The following is a 17,146-nucleotide window of genomic DNA, read 5'->3' on the forward strand; positions in this document are numbered from 1 at the left end:
GAGTTGACAGAAAGGCTGTGGCAGTCTTTGGCAAAAAACAAAACAAAACAAAAACCCAGGCTGCTTGAGCTCCATGTTGTTTTTGTCTAGACTCCAAGAGCGCTCCCATGCCACATAGCTCTTTTCAGTTGGGGAGCCTCTATCTTTCAGAACCTGGCTTCCCCGAGAAGGAAGCACCATGTCCCTATGGGCACTATGCTGCTCACTTGCTTTCCTGGAGTTCAGACCTTGTCCTTTTAGCAGACTTAGGGTGGGTGTTTTTTTGATTTGACTTTTGGGGGAGATGAGGAAATTAGCAAGTATGTGAAAAGCTTCAAAAGGGCCATGCTTAAAAAGCAGCAGGAATCTCCAGAAAGTGCCTCCCACCCCCTTGTTTCTCATAAAATGAGCCCTAGAGCACAGGAAGTGTCTGAATTTTCTCCCCAGGGAGATTCCTTACACTTTGGAGCATCCTACCAGGAAGCCACAGATATTTGGAAGGCCTTTCTGCAATAGACCTGGGGCAGAAGGACTTCTGACCTACCATGTCATTGGTGTCTCTCCGTTTCCTGCCTCGTTTGGGGTAGCCGTTGATTTTACACTCATAACAAGCCTCTGGAGAGAGGGAATTGTCATCCATTTCACTGCTGGCCTGTGGCTCTGAAAGGCCACGTCCCATGCCCATTCCAGAAACACAATGGCTGTGGGAGAAGGGGGAGCATAGTTAGTTCTCATTAGATAAAGACATAAGGGAGGTGGCAGACAGGTGGTGAAGGGCAAGACTCTGCCTTGATTTGATGGGTATCCCGGATGATGGGTTGGGGTCCTAGACACCCACAAGTGTTCTGTGTTTGGCTCTGGTTCCTGGATTCCTGCTCTCACCATTTTCTTTCTCCAGTCTTTTAATACCTCCTTTTTCTTTATTTCTTGGCCCCTTCACTTCCTGAATTTCATGTAGCAGGTCGTTTGCTGTACTCAAGGAGAAAGGAAGAGTTGGTAGGGGAGAGCCTGAGCTTTGAAAAGAAATGTAGAAACACTCTCTAAGAATCAGACTATCCAGAGTGAGAAAGGCATGCTATGCTGTCCAGGACCTGAGATGCACTCTTGAGGACTCTACTGCAGAGCAACCTCTGCTTTAGTTTGACCTCTCCTTTTGACTAGACTACTAAGGTTAGGGAGGAATCTCTGGTGATAACTGAGGTTCACTTGGTAATAAATTCTGAAGATGTCCCCAACTGTGGGAAATTGTTGCAAGTCATTCAAAACCACCAGGATCACTGGCTCCAACTCCTGTGAGACTGAACAAACAAACCAGTGCCCAGAAGAGACATATTCAGCTGTTTTCCTTTGCCTTTCAGTTATCAACTCCAAGCTGTGGAGGAGGGTTGCATGTTGCACAAGCACCTTGTTTTCCCTTCTGCTCCCTCTTCAGAAGCCATTTGGAATGCATTTATGAGTCTCCTCTTTCAGATTATGTTGCAATATCTGAATGATCCTAAAAGAATCTTTAGTGAGAGCTGGGTCCACTCTAGTGATTCATAGAAAGATTAAACCTGGTGCAATTGGGTAGATTTCCACTAATATGTGCCTTAGCATAGGAATAATTAATGTATCTCTTAATATCTAGTACTTAAGCTACTCTTTATAACCCATTTCCCTTTATGCTCTCAATATTTAACACACAATGCAGTAGCCTACAGGTTCTAACTGCTGAAGCCCTGAACAAATATATATAACTCAATATATTTTCTTCTCTTCCTTTACATTGCAACATGAAAATGATAAAAATAAATGAGAAGATAAAAACTCACACACAGTATATATTTACATTCACTCAACAACTCCATTCTGGAAGACAAACTTTACATTTGAAAGCTTTGGTTCTCTTCTTTTCACTGTTATTTTTGTTTTTGGACCACAACCAGAAATATTTAGGGGTTACTCCTGATTTTGCACTGGTTTTGCACTTCTGACAGCACTTGGAGGATCATATGTAATGTCAGGGATCAAATCTGGGATGGCTGTGTAAAAGGCACATGTCCAACCTGCTATACTATTGCTCTGGCCCCACGTTAATTCTGTTCTCAGAATTTTGTATGTTTCTATCCCTAGAATACCACTTACAGGAAGTGCAGCTACAAAATCCCATTGGCTAAAAGTCACTTTGGAGTGTCCCAAATCTTGCTAAGAAAGTGGTCCTGGCATCAAACACCTAAAGAACAAATCTATCTAAAGCCTAACACAAAATTATGGGAATCTGTGTCCATTGCTGGCATTTGTGCTCTTCCCAGGAAAATCTTACCTTCATGTGGACATGGCCTCAAATGAATCACCTGGCACGTTTTTGTCCCAAAAGAACAAACCAATAACTGAATCATATGTAGAGGATATGTGTGTATTTAATGACTGTTTCTAAATAAAATGTGGAAATCTGAGATCTTTCAAATTAGATGAATCAAGTTCAGATTAATTCAGTAGGAAAGAGGAGGAGTAAACCACAAGCTTTGAAAACTTAAATTCAACTTTTAAGAGAATATAAACTAAAATGACTCCTTGTTCCAACTCATGTGGAAGCTACCTAAAAAGGTGATGGTTATTTTAATGGCTATAACTAATACTCTTGAGAATTTTTAGTGTATATTTAAGTCCAAAGTGTATAAAATATTTTGAAGTAATAATAACAAAGTATTTTCTTGGTACACTCTAATAGGAGCTGGAAAGAAATCCTATATTAAATAACCAGAGTATCCTGCTTGCCTACGGGTTGGTGCATAATTAATATGCAGTGTGATCCCAGGCTTATCATGGATCAGACCTAGCATTTTCTAAATGATAATTCTCTTATTGTTTTTAAATGAAATTTTTTATTTTTCTGCCCTCTGTAGTTCTGGTAGGGAGTTTACAGGCAACTCCTGACAACAGTCCAGTGCTACTTGTGACTCTGTAGTCAAAGGTTCATTCCATAGTGGACTTGGGGAGGCATATACAATACTGGGCATCTAATTGAGGTCAGTCATGTGTGGAAGACAGACTCCTTAACTTATCTCTCTGACCCCTGCAAAAAATCTCTTTCCAACAAGATGTGAATATCAGGAGAATGAAACCAAGAACCTATAGAACAATTATTCACAAAGTAGCTTCATTATTTTGCTAGATGTCCTATGAAGTTCTAGAAATCTAGATATCACCTAAAACCTTGGTAAAGCTAATGAAAATTAACTCAAGGATCATGTAAGGGAGGAATTTCCTCTACCAAAAATAAGGCATTTTGACTTACAAATGTGAAATATCATTCATGAATGGGGGCATCTGACCATGACCAGGAGAGCTGAGCTTACCCTTGGCCTATTCTGAAGTAACCAGGTGGGCAGCCACACAGATAGCCACCCTCAGTATTGGAACAACCATAACTGCAGGGCGCTTGTGAAGAGCCACATTCATTGATGTCTTGACATCCTCCACTGAACTGTTCAAATTGGAAGCCAGTAGGACATGTGCACTTGTAACTCCCCAGTGTATTGTGACAGGAAGCTCCGCCACAGATGTGAGCACTCAAACATTCATTCTCATCTGTAAAAAAAACCAGAAGACAGCAGAGATGAGCCAGAGTATTTGATAGGAACAATTGGGTTGGGTCGTGACAGTGTGGCCAGCCCCCAGCAAGGTTCTTAGGAATGCAAAGCAGCAAAGGTGACAACAAAGAGGGTCAAGGAAGCAGAGAGAAAGATGTGGAAAGGGTTGTGGTCTCTTGTGCTATGGGGAGCAAATATGGTTGGGAAGTCAGAGAGAGCAGGTGGAAGGCATTGGCATACAACATTCTGAGACCCAGTGGACAGACATACTCATCTGAAGTTAACACAAGTACATTTATGAGCAGCCTGTGGAAAAGTGGGACTGGATCTCAACTATGATTTGGTGTTCAGGTTGGAAGGTTGGAAAGAAAGAAAGAGAGAAACATGCGGATCCCTGTACTACTTTTGCTAGTCTCTAGTAAAGAGACATGTCTCTCCCAAGTAGCTTTCAACCTTACTCCTGGATGCAGTTTCCTATTTCCAGAGATCCTGGATGCACAGGGTGCAAAGGGCTGAGGTACTCAGTAAGTATCTACTCCACTCAAACTTCCTTTCCAAAAATCTATAAAAGCCCCAAGGAGCCAATCCTGGGGATGAATTGTACCTTGTGATATGTCTCCCCCTCATTGCCCAGTTGTTCCCCAATCCAAAGCTGCCTCCTGCCCAGTGTGTCTGGGCCATGTATAATCTTAGCACTGCTTAGGGAAAAGTTCACCAGAAATAACTGAAAATAGCCCACAGCAGAGACAGATGATGCAGGGGTGACTATCCACAAGGACCTACCAAGGATGATGTTAAATAAAGTAGGAAAAGAAATCCAACTTTAAAATTCCAACTGAAGGAAGAAAAGGTGGAATTTCTCATCCCCCCCCCCCCCGCCCCGATTTTGACTTTTTGGAAATCTCCAATATATCTTTATAGTCCTGACTTTTCCAGGCAGATTGGAAGCTGCCTGGTTAGACATTTCTTATTTGCTGTGGCACATTTTCAGACCTATGGTGATTGGAATGCCTTTAGATTGGGCATTTCACTTATCAAATTGTTTCAGTGGAAGAAAGGTGGGAGATGGTAGCACTCATTGGATTCCTAGTACAAAAACAGATAAGATACTAGGATCTCCTGTTGTACTACCACTCTGGCCCCTCACTTAATTTTTTTTTTTAAATGTCTCAGGTAGCAGTTGGTTTTCAGAATGATTTCCAATCCTAGAGACCATGACCTAACTATGTTTACAATTGCTAAACTGAAGACAGGCACGGGCTGAGAGTGATAGTTTGTGACTCTTTCATATCTTTCATGAAAGGAATTTACACAATAAGGGCATCAGTCATGTACACTGTATATTAAGTCAATAGTACTCACAGTGGAATGACTATGTATCTAGAATCAGAACTGGTAATGAGAATGTAAGACCTCAGTTGATGCTGAATCGACACATTTTTATTAAGACCAAACAGCTGGTCAGCAAATTGTGCTGTGTAAACTTCACTAGTACTGGGGAATCATCCGAGCTAATCTTACTGACCCCTGCAAAACTGTTCTTTCTTTTTTTTTTTTTTTTTTTTTTTGGTTTTTGGTTTTTGGGCCACACCTGGTAACGCTCAGGGGTTACTCCTGGCTATGCGCTCAGAAGTTGCTCCTGGCTTGGGGGACCATATGGGACATCGGGGGATCGAACCGCGGTCCATCCAACGCTAGCGCAGGCAAAGCAGGCACCTTACCTTTAGCGCCACTGCCCGGCCCCTGCAAAACTGTTCTTTTAAAAGAATCAAATTGATGAAAGAGAAACCATTTTGATCCACAGATAAACAAAATGCCTTCTCTGGGGCAAAGTGAAGCTCTTGGTGAGAGAGACCATCCATGAGTTCTGAGATGAGTTCTGCACTCAAAGAGTTAAGCTGAAGCAGATTGTTAAGTACCAGGCTTGCAACAATATGAAGGAGAGATTTGCTGCATGAAAATAAAAATGGATGAACAAGACATCAGAAGACAGCCCTGAATCAGGGTGTTGGTTTTTAGGTGGAATACAGCTTGGGTAAAGTCAAGTGCCTTTTTTCCACAGGTTTCCAGATGCTGTGCAGTGAAACAAAGGATCTTAACTGGATGGATCTCGGGTCCTTCTGAACTTGAAATACTTGGGTCCTCTGATGTGTACTAAGAGTTATTTTCCCCCAATGCAAGGGAACAGACCATATCCAAGCAAAACAAACCCTTAGATTCTGACCACAGAACAGAGTTTACCAAAAAAGTGTGTGGGTAGATGAAAGAGCTGAGGGGGTCCAATAGATTGTGGTGGAGGGATCTTGGCACTTTGATGGTGGTTATGGGATGGTAACATGGTACCCTAAAACATATAAACATTTACACTCTTGTAAACCAAAGTCGCCTCAATTTAAAAAATATATTAAAAACTGAAAAAGTTCTTTTTTTCATGATATTAGAGAATCAAAAAATTCCATAATTTTAATTTAATGAGAAAGACTGTGGGACTCCCTCAATTTTCAGGAGAATTCAGCAATTTGGCAATATCTTGCAAATCTGCTGTTTGCACTCTGTCCCAAAGAGGTCTAGAGCTACAGAGAACCACTTCTGAATCTTCTAGCCAAACATCACTCACAGCAGCCTCAGACTGGCAGATATTTGTTGGCTCTTGATGTGAGAATTCAAGTGTGGGCTGATGCCTTAGCAACAGAGCAGAACAAAGTCAGGGAGATATTGAGAGTCAATTGGGAATTCTCGGGGTATTTCATTCCAAGTACCCACAAAGTTCATGATGGCTATTATTATTTTCTTAGCTTGCTGTTCTGCAATGGCTTTTGCTTTCCTCTGATTTCAAGAAGGTTGGAGTAATTTTAAAAGGAGTATTTATGGCTTCATGGTATGTTTAAAGTTTTTATAGCAAGCAAGTGACTAGGGTTTGAACTCCCAGGGGCTAAGAATATAAATTCTCTGGCCAAGAAGGAAAAAACACTTGCCGACACACTGGTTCCACTGGTAGTGTTGAAGATAGCCCTGGGGGCAGCTGCACCGGTAGCCTCCAATGATATTCTGGCAGCCATGCTGGCAGCGATGGTTTCCTTCACACTCATCCACATCTGAAAACATCACAGTTACATCAACACTTGTTCAGACACATCCTCTGAAACAGCATTTATACATATGCTATACAGTGAAAGGCAAGTGCAATAAATCTGACCTCTTTAAGATGTTTCCATCACCCCCTGAGCCCCAACATAGCTATCCCTGGGCTTTCAAGTTCAAGGGGAGAAACATTCAGACATTCATGGCAAAGTCGACAAAAAGAAAAGATGAATGACTTAATGCAAGATGCTCTTGATGGGCTAACTCTGCAAATGATTTCTATTTACTGATTTATGCCAGAATTAGAAACCCAAAGATATCATTACAAAAAGAAAACTGTACTAAACATAAAAGGAATTAAACTTCTTAATTACATATTATCAAAAGCATTTCATCTCTATAAGGGGAATAACTTCTTAATTACTTCAGCTCCAATGTTTAGAAAAATAATAAATCAAATCCCAAGATCTAGCAATGTTTTTTTGACCTGGTTATTAATCTATTAGATTAAATGAAAAGAAAATAATAACTTTACAGTCTTGATATTCTGAAGAAAGGCATGTGACTAGACACAATCAGGCATGAGACAAAAATGTGAATTTCTAAGACAGGAGACCTTATTGTTCCCTGTGCTTTATCCTGAAATTTCAAATATGATGCTGGTGAAAGTCTTGTTTAGGAACATAGGTCACTTCTCAAAATCATACTAGCTGGATTAATCTAAGGGCTCTACTTACCTTCACAGCTGCCTCCACTCTGATCAAGAGAGAATCCTCGTTGACATTCACAGGTAAAGCTCCCAGGAGTATTTTGGCAAACGCCCTTAGAGCCACACAGGTTGATGTCAGAAGTGCATTCATTGTTATCTGTAAGAAGTGGTGTCAGTGAGAATTTAAATGGTAGGAAGCTCTATTTATGTTGTTTGAAAATAATAGGAAGGTATAATTCACTTAGAAAAGATCAAGGAAGATCATCACTTTCCACATACCGATGCACTGGTGCATTTGTCACAAGCACTTCTGTATGTTTTAAGTATTTCCTCTTCTTATTCTTACAGCAAAGGAACTAGGAAACTAGTTTATTGAGAAATGACTTTGTTCCAGATAGGATTTTCCTCCCCACTTACCAATGCAGGCAGTATGGTGCTGGGTGAATCCAGGGGGACATTTACATGTGAAGCCACCGATGGTGTTGACACACAGGAACTGGCAGTTGTGTTGCTTGGTTGCACACTCGTCAAGATCTATAAGAAAACAAGATGGACACTTGAGTTGAGCTGATGGTACAGACTCTGGGAAGCAGGAGACAGTCCTATGTAAGAAGTTGTTTTGATTTCTTCTTTTTTTCCCCTCTAACTTTATTAAATCATCATCGTTTATGAAGTTGATCATAATAATTTCAAGCACTCAATGTTCCAACAGCAATCCCACCATCAGTGTGGCCTTCCAGCTTCCCGTTCATTCACTGAGCCAGTCTCCTTGACAGGTACAATATTAAAAGTAATTTAATATTGCATGTTACATTAAATTGGCTAATGGAATTATAAAAAAAATAGTTCAGTAAAAATTGTGAAAATTGGGGCAGGAAAGATAGCATGGAGGTAAGGCCTTTCATGCAGAATGTCATTGGTTCGAATCCCAGCATCCCATATGGTCCTTCGAGCCTGCCAGGAGCGATCCTTGAGTGCTGCTGGATGTGAACCCCACCCCCCCAAAATTGCGAAAATTGTTAGATCTCACAGTAGGGTTATTAGAAACTGTTAATTCTGAGAAAAACAAAAGTTCAGGACTTCTTAAACTGTTTGTTCTAGTTTGTTATTTTTCTTTATATGAGCCAGGCTAGAACACAGCCACAGCAATTTGTGAGAAATAAATAAAATAAAGGTTTGAAAGAAAAAGTATTCTTTACTTAGACAAAATATTGTAGTTCTTTGTGGATCCAAAAATAACCCAATTTGTTGAAAGAAATGCAAGAATTTTATCATTTATTTGAGATTTGTTAACAAAGGAATCGCAAATAAATGTTAACATTCCAAATAAATTTTCAACTGAAGTCAAAGATAAGGGATTCTCAATGTTTTTTCAGAGCATTAGAAATATCTAGTCCACATCATAGAATTCAATATAATCAAATTCAGTTGAACTAGAAAAAGAAATGTGGAGGAAAGTGATTGTTCTTTGTTGTTGTTTTGGGGCCACACCCGGTGATGCTCAGGGGTTACTCCTGGCTATATGCACTCAAAACTACTCCTGGCTGGGGGATCATATGGGACTCTGGGGACCAAAACAAGGTTTGCCCTGGGTCAGTCACATGCAAGGCAAATGCCCTATTGCTGCACCACTGCTCCAGCCTTGGAAAGTGATTAATTTAATTTATTTTCTTAATTTTTTTTCTCAGGAGTCAGAGTGATAGTAGAGCAGGTATGGTACTTGCCTTGCATGTGACTGGCTTGAGTTCAATCCCTGGAATCCATATGGTTCCCTAATTCCATTATTAGTGATCCCTGAACTCAAAGTGTAGAGTAAATAATGAACACAACCAGAAATTAAGAATACATAAACATCAAGAGACCCTGAGAGATTGTATAGTGGGTAAGATGCTTGCCTTGAAAATAGGCAACCCTTGTTCAACCCCTGACATCACATGTGGTTCCCTGAAGGCTGTTGGGTGCAAATTCCCTTATTCCCTATTCCCCCAAATAATTAAATAAAAAAGTAAAGAGATGGGGCGAGAGATACCTCTAGATACCAATCATGCTTTTAGCATGCTGGAAAACAGATTCAATCCCTAGCACCATCCTTCCCCTTCCATCTTGCCTTTCCTTCTAGTGACCTTTTTTATTCTCAATTCTGGATTTCCCTTCATCCCAATGCAGGATCATGTAGGATTTGCGTTGCATGTTAAGATCACTGTCACAGACGTGAGGTCATCCTTGTGTCATCCTTGTGTCATGCCTCCTCCCTCTTTCCCAGAACACACAGGAAAGAAGAGTTGAGGAGAAGAGGGTCCTGGATCTCTGTTTCCCATTTCCACTTACACAGACACTAACTTCAATACTTTCCTTTTCTACCTTCCAGTCCTCCAGATGCTAATTTGTTCTACAGATCCTATGTTTGTTTCTCTAATTATTCTCACTATGACTCATTGATGCTATTCATCCAATAGAAAGAGTTCTTTGTGTTGAGGAGGATGTTGATAGAAGTAAACTGTAACTAAGTTGGCAAAGGCCAACTTCCTAATTGTACATTCCTGGTGCTCCTGTTTCAAGGTAAGTTTCCAGAGGGCAAAGAGGATCCTATTCTGCACATCAAAATAACCCAGACCAGGGGCTGGAGAGATAGCACAGTGGTAGGGCTTTTGCCTTGCATGCAGTTGATCCAGGACAGACGGTGGTTCAAATCCTAGCATCCCATATGGTCCCCTGAGCATGCCAGGAGTGATTTCTGAGAGCAGAGCCAGGAGTCAACCCTGACCCAGAAATAAAAACAAAAACAAAACAAAACAAAAATAACTCAGACCAAGTACAATGTCCTCTAGAATCTTAGGCTGATGAAAACTTGGTGACAGAGTTGTTGAAGAAATTGACTATAGAAATGCCAGAAAATGAAAGGAAAATAAAACAGGGAACCAATAATGGACTTGCCTTACAAGAGCTTGGAGATGTGGTCCTGCTACCTTGGTGGCCCTGAGGACATCCCTCCTGGGTGTCTCACGTGACAAACAGTGAAGTAGCTACTGACACTAGTCCCTCTTGTGTCTCAATATCTTTCTATACAGCAGAATCCCTGGGAGGGGCTAAGTACAAGCTTCTCTTACTGGCAGAGTATTTTTCTGAGCTTGCTCATGGATTTTTTTTTTTTTTCAGAGATACAAGGATGACAATGAGGTACTCAGGAGGAAATTGAGGGAGTAAAGAAATATACGTGGTGTTTTTTTGTTTTTTTTTTACCTTTACAGCTTCTTCCATCATCTTGCAGTATATAGCCTTTCGGGCACGAACACTGGTAACTTCCTTCTGTGTTTTTGCAGATAAAATTGCAGGGTTTGGGAGCCTGGCTGCACTCATTCAGATCTAAGAGTAAAGAAAATCAGTGTGATTTTCTTGCGAAAGTCTGTCCAAATGCTCTGTGTTCACATGATGCAGAATTTTAGATTTGAGCAAAACAGAGGGTAAATTTTTGTGTAGTTTTTGATTGTTTTTCTGTGTCGTGAACTTTTATCAGCTTTTTAGATACGCAGTGTGAGAATTTCATTTCTCTCTTCTCTCTCTCTTCTTTCTCTTTCATGAACACTATGTTTTCAATTTATGTTCAGGAATATACTATCGGAAGTAGAGCACTTACCTATACAGGCAGTTCCAGTTATGTCTGGAGTGTAGCCAGTTTTACAAATGCAGTGGTATGATCCCTCGTCATTGACACATTCTCCATTTCGGCAAACATCATGAATAACCTTACATTCATCAATATCTGGAATTTTAATCAACAGAAATAAAAGTAAGAGGCACTATAAATAGTCTACATATATAGGTGTCACTTTGATATAGTGTTTTTACGTTAGAGAACAATCTATGTTCCTTTATTATGGACCTAAGAAATGAAATCAAAAGAATGACAGGGGCCAGAGAAAGAGCATGGAGATAAGGCATTTGCCTTTCATGCAGAAGGTCATTGGTTTGAATCCCGGCATCCCATATGGTCCCCAGAGCCTGCCAGGAGCAATTTCTGAACGTGGAGCCAGGAGTAACCCCTGAGTGCTGCTGGGTGTGACCCCCACCCCCCAAAAAAAAGAATGATGACAGAAATCTTACTTTGGAATTAGTAACATATTTGACAAGCAAATAAGCAACATTTTCGCGTTACAGTGATAAATGAGTCAGGCTAGAGGAAACTTTAAAAATAATCAGTCTTGGGGCCGGGCGGTGGCGCTAAAGGTAAGGTGCCTGCCTTGCCTGCGCTAACCTTGGACGGACCGCGGTTCAATCCCCCGGTGTCCCATATGGTCCCCCAAGCCAGGAGCAACTTCTGAGCACATAGCCAGGAGTAACCCCTGAGCGTTACTGGGTGTGGCCCAAAAACCAAAAAAAAAAAAAAAAAATAATCAGTCTTCCCAATTTATGGTATGTCACCTGGATCCATAGTATAAGGTCCTTAGGAAAGCACAATAGGTTCATTTTCCCATGACATGCCAGCAAGCTTGGCCCTTGCTGACATTTCATAAACAAATCAGAATCATGGTTCTGATAAGGAAGTCCCATCCTTTTATTATAATATTGATTGTTCTCACGAAGGGGATTTTTTTTTTTTTTTTTTTTTTGGTTTTTGGGCCACACCCAGTAACGCTCAGGGGTTACTCCTGGCTACGCGCTCAGAAGTTGCTCCTGGCTTGGGGGACCATATGGGACACCGGGGGATCGAACCGCGGTCCGTCCAAGGCTAGCGCTGGCAAGGCAGGCACCTTACCTTTAGCGCCACCGCCCGGCCCCAAAGGGGATTTTTTTAAAATGAGTTTCTATTTTCTGTATTTAAAGGTAAATAAAAGGCACAAAATTCTGTAGTAATGAGGGAAATGAATCTAATTTTCTTCCTTGTTAAGAGAGGTCCTTGATTAGAGGAGGCTTCTTGGGGGAGTGAGGGAGTTGCAGTTTGCTAAGGAAGAGAATCCCTGCTCTGGGCTCCCTAGATATACTGTCCTTTGTGTTGGTCCCTTCTAACTCATTACTTCCGGGTGATTCTTAGCCTCACATCTTCTACCAACAGCTATTATTTTTTCCTGATTTTTTTTTTTTTTTAGCATTCTGAAATGCTACACCCTCACAGATCTCAAGAAATGTGTTTTTGCTATCATCTCATTTTCACATCCTGCAAATAATTCTAAGTTTCAATGGAGGACTTTATCTAACCTCTCCAGTTTCTGTTTCTTATCACAGCCATATCCCTTATCCTACCCTCAGTCATACCCTTCTAATGTGCATACAAATCTTAGCTCTTTTCGATGTCAGTCCATTTTCTACCCAAGGAGTCTAGAAAGTTTCTTTTTGTGTTTATCAAACTAAAAACAGTTGCAATCATTGTTGATCAAAAAAAACCTCACAGAAGCCTTCTTCAAGAAATCTTTAAATATCCTGATTCTGCCTCATTTCTCCCAATCTAAATCTAAACATTCAAGACAATTGTTTTTGAATGGTCAGTATGACAGTGTTTTTTTTTTAATACTGATTTCATGCTGTCGATGTCAGCCAACTTTAGGAGTTTAAATACATACTGGTAAAACTAGGTGCAGGAAGTAATACTAATTTCTATCTAGATTTATTTAAGTAATCATAAATTAAGTTGACCACCATTTACTTACAACAAACTTCTGCTTAAATTTGAGGATCCCCTGGAATGCAAGAATCTTGGAGACATAGGACACCCAACTTCATCAGGACACTTGGCGACATAACCACAAATGTACAAAATAATACCATCAAGAGTTTATGTTGATCTGAACTTGGTCACTGAGCTTTGGCCCAAATTCCAGATTTCATAGTCTCATATACATAACATGCCTTGGACCACATGAACAATCAGCTCTGTTAGTCATAGCTCAGAACAAAATGCAGTACCTGCTCCATTGGTCATAAATCCTCGTCCATGGGGGCAGAGTTTTTTGAAAGCCACTGTACCCTGGAAAGGGCAGATCTCACACTGGGGACCCCAACCTCTTCCTCCATCACAGCAGCACTCAGACTTGGTGACAGGGTTCCTGTTGCTTGAGCCAAGCTGGCACATGTTTTGTAGCACCTCTGTGAAGCAGTACCCTTCCCGGTTGTCTGGGAGAAATGTTGAAAACAATCTCGTGATTAGAGCAAGATATTAAGTATTTGGCTGGCTATCAACTTCCCTAAACAAATAGAACACTTGACCCTGGGTGAGCGGCAAGAAGGGAAAGCTGAAAACAGCAGTAATAAAGGATGACATCTGAAGGGATTAAATAAGACAAGAAACTTGGTAAATTAGCAGATAGGCATTGTCTTAGTCAAAGCTGTTTCTCTTCAGTGTTCCCAGAGAAAGGGGAATTGGGGAAACAACATCATGCCATAGGGAGAAGGGCAGAGAAACCTAAGCCATTGATTCTGATTTCTCAAGGTTTAAAAAAGCAGCCAGGAAAGAAATTGCATGTAAGTGACTCAGCAATGCACTTAGAAAAAATATTTAGCTGTTGGGTGGTGTTCAGCCCAGCGGTCAGTCAGCTTCAGTGAGTCATTTCCAAAATAAGAACCTTTGGACCCTTCCTCAAATTTGTCGCAACTCTTGCTAACACATATTTGAGGACAAAAAGACCTGATTTAGGCATCCCCACTTAGAGGCTGATGTTGCTTTCCAAACTCACCGAGGCATTCATCCTGCGTGGGGCTGGCTGTGAATCCATCATTGCACTCACAGGTGTAGCTCCCCACAGTATTAAGGCAGCGCCCATTCTCACAGATTCCAGGTCTGGTCTGGCATTCGTTCTCATCTATGAGAAGCAGTGGAAGGAGCAAAGACAAGATGAGTCACCGATGGACTTAATTGTTCAAGGATGGACGTTTGAACTCTCCCTCCCTTCCTCCTCTTTTCTTTTATAACTAGGTAACATTGCTCCTTGATTCCAAAAGGCATCAAAGTCTCTTCTCAGCAGATACTATACTTCCTTCCTCTACCCCAATCACAATGTCTTCCTGGTAGACTGTTTCTCACACAGCCTTCCTGAGCTGAATTACAGAGAAACACAAGCAAACACATTGGCATCCTAATGCAGGCAGCAAAATGGTCTGAAAATCAGGCAAAGGCCCGCCAGGGAAGAACATGAGGGTGCCTATGGAATTCACAGAAAATTGAGGAAGGGAATTTCTGTGGAAAGTTCTGACATGAGAGACCACAAGGCAAATTGTCTCTAGCCACAAAGAAACAGTGTCAATGAGGACTCAGAATCCATGTCCCTTCCTGTGGGCGTTGCCTGTGTTTTCTTGTGAACTCTTGCTGCAAATCCTATGTCACTTCTCATTCCCTCACAGCTCCTTGGACAGATTCTCTTACCTACACAGCCTTCTCCATCAGGTCTTCGCTGGTAGCCAGGTCCACAGATACACATATACATGCCAATGAGGTTCTTGCATTCCATTTGCTTCTCAGCACAGTCATGTTTGCCAGTTTCACACTCGTCCTCATCTGGAAAGAAAAAAAACCCACCACAAATTTATAATAGAAATGGCATCCATTTCCTGGCCTTTAATCATAAACTAGTGTTAACTAACCAATTTTCATTGATGCTATTTCCATCTATTTCCTCTTATTTTTGGGTGTGAGCCTCAAAAGAATGGGGAGTTTTTTGGAGGTTGATAGAGAAATTACTCCTTAGACAAAACAGTTCTAGTTATCTAAAGCACAATACTGTGTAGTTTATGCTTTCTTAATTCTCACTCTAAAACAGGTAAGACCAATGCATTTATTATAGGCTGTGCTGCCAAAATTTGAATAAGAAAAAAAAACAAACTTGCTCTTTGGATCTGAAGAGATAGAATAGTGAATAGGGTGCTTGCCCTGTACAAAGTTGACTTGGGTTTCATCCCCAGCATCTTTTACGGTTCCCTGAACCCACCAGGAGTGTGTAAAGTAAAAAAATTAAGCCCTGAGCACTGTTGCATATGCCCCCTGCAAATTTTTCCTCAAAGAAGTGAGAACCCCTCCAAAAGCAGGCAATATGTTTTATTTGATAATCTAAATAAAAAAGCTTAATGTAAAGTTTCATGATATAAGTGAAAATAACTACATTATAATTGTGATATACTGTAGGAATAAATCAAGCATCCACTATACAATTATTTTAAAACTTATGTCATAATATATTTGAGTACTTTAATAACTTACTAGAATATCAGAATGATGATTGTACCATGGAATTTTTAGCTTTAATACTTGTAGAAAAAAGGACACTTTCATAAATATCTAATCCTCGACTGATTCTTCCTTCCTATTTTCTGTTTTTTTTTTTTTTTTTTTTTTTTTTTTTCTGGAGTGAGTCTGCCTAATAGTTTACTCTGCCCTAGTGTATTCATCATTTTGTCATCACCTTTTACCAGCTCTAAGATGATAAATTTGAACTTTTGCGTGTGAAGTGAAATTGTAATTTCAAAAAACAATTTTATTTACATCAAATGAGAAGAGGTGTTTGTATATAAAAGACTTTGGGAGGAGCACATTCGAGCTTTTCAAGGACAAACCCAATGATTTATCAGACTCTATGAAATAGTGTCTAGTTCTATTCAATTACAGTATTCATCTTGATTTTGGGGTGAGAGTGGCCTCTAGCAGCACTCAGGGGGCCTAGGTGCCACTCAGTGCTAGTAAATTGGGCTAGATTATTCAATGTGAGCCTTATCCTAGTCCTAATGATGCTTCAAGCCACTTCAATAAGGAAACAAAATCAGCTGCTGCTAAATTTTCTGTATAGTAGCACACCTTGATTCTCTCTTCTCCTGATCATGGAAACTTTGGAAGGACAGCTCCTATCACAGAGAGAGCAAGGATGGGGGGATTAGATAGATATGGGAGATGAGAGAGAGAGAGAGAGAGAGAGAGAGAGAGGGAGAGAAAGAGAGAGAGAGAGGGAGAGAGAGAGAGGGAGAGAAAGAGAGAGAGAGGGAGAGAAAGAGAGAGAGAGAGAGAGAGAGAGAGAGAGAGAGAGAGAGAGAGGAGACATAGAAGAACTTGGACAGGGAAATTTTACCTTTGCACATCCTTTTGTCTTCTCTTAGAACATATCCATCTGGACACTTGCATTCATATGACCCATATGTGTTTACACATCGGAAAGCACACAGTAGGGGATTCTGGGCACACTCATTTATGTCTGCAATAGACAGTTTAAGAAAATAATGAATCATGAACATCAACCAAAAAGTAAAAAAAAAAGGACTTTTAAGAAAAGTTCAAAATCTTTTTTTGTCACAAATACACATGAATAATAAATACACGGTCTCTGAATTTTTAGTTGTAAAATTTCAAGATAAGATGACATAATTGGTATAAGCAAAGTGACTATTCATCTTGGCTCTCCAAATATCATACTGTTTTGTGCTTGCTGTTCTGGTATAATTATTAGAGGCTATCAAGATGGTTGACAAGTTACAGGGTACACTACATATAGGGTATTTCCCTGAAATTATGGTTCGTAGACTTTAAATTGAGGAGTTAGTTTGAAGTCACTTGGAATAGGAACAATTTTATCCCATTTGTCCAAAGTAACTGCCATGACATTGCAAAAGAAAAGCAGACCCCTCTAATGTTATTAACTCCTCTCTTATTAAAAAAAAAGGATCCTTCACACCTATATTTACTGCAGCACTATTCACAATAGTCAGACTCTGGAAACAACTAAGATGCCCTTCAACAGATGAATGGCTAAAGAAACTGTGGTACATATACACAACGGAATATTATGCAGCCGTCAGGAGAGATGAAGTCATGAAATTTTCCTATACATGGATGTAC

The 17,146-nt window shown here is 40.4% G+C and overlaps 1 protein-coding gene across 1 annotated transcript in view; it reads right to left on the minus strand.

The window, feature by feature from the left end:
- Positions 1 to 17,146, minus strand: part of FBN1 (fibrillin 1) — a 271,458-nt gene that overhangs the window by 2,681 nt on the left and 251,631 nt on the right. Inside the window, exons 55-65 of the mRNA XM_049782524.1 lie at positions 16,383 to 16,505; positions 14,693 to 14,824; positions 14,007 to 14,132; positions 13,240 to 13,446; positions 10,976 to 11,101; positions 10,582 to 10,704; positions 7,759 to 7,875; positions 7,370 to 7,498; positions 6,527 to 6,646; positions 3,318 to 3,549; positions 524 to 680 (exon numbers count right to left, since the gene is read on the minus strand). Of these exons, the coding sequence (XP_049638481.1) occupies positions 524 to 680; positions 3,318 to 3,549; positions 6,527 to 6,646; positions 7,370 to 7,498; positions 7,759 to 7,875; positions 10,582 to 10,704; positions 10,976 to 11,101; positions 13,240 to 13,446; positions 14,007 to 14,132; positions 14,693 to 14,824; positions 16,383 to 16,505 (1,592 nt within the window). The remainder of the gene's footprint in view (positions 1 to 523; positions 681 to 3,317; positions 3,550 to 6,526; positions 6,647 to 7,369; positions 7,499 to 7,758; positions 7,876 to 10,581; positions 10,705 to 10,975; positions 11,102 to 13,239; positions 13,447 to 14,006; positions 14,133 to 14,692; positions 14,825 to 16,382; positions 16,506 to 17,146) is intronic.

This window comes from Suncus etruscus, chromosome 10, assembly GCF_024139225.1.
Source record: "Suncus etruscus isolate mSunEtr1 chromosome 10, mSunEtr1.pri.cur, whole genome shotgun sequence".
In the NCBI taxonomy this organism is placed as follows: domain Eukaryota; kingdom Metazoa; phylum Chordata; class Mammalia; order Eulipotyphla; family Soricidae; genus Suncus; species Suncus etruscus.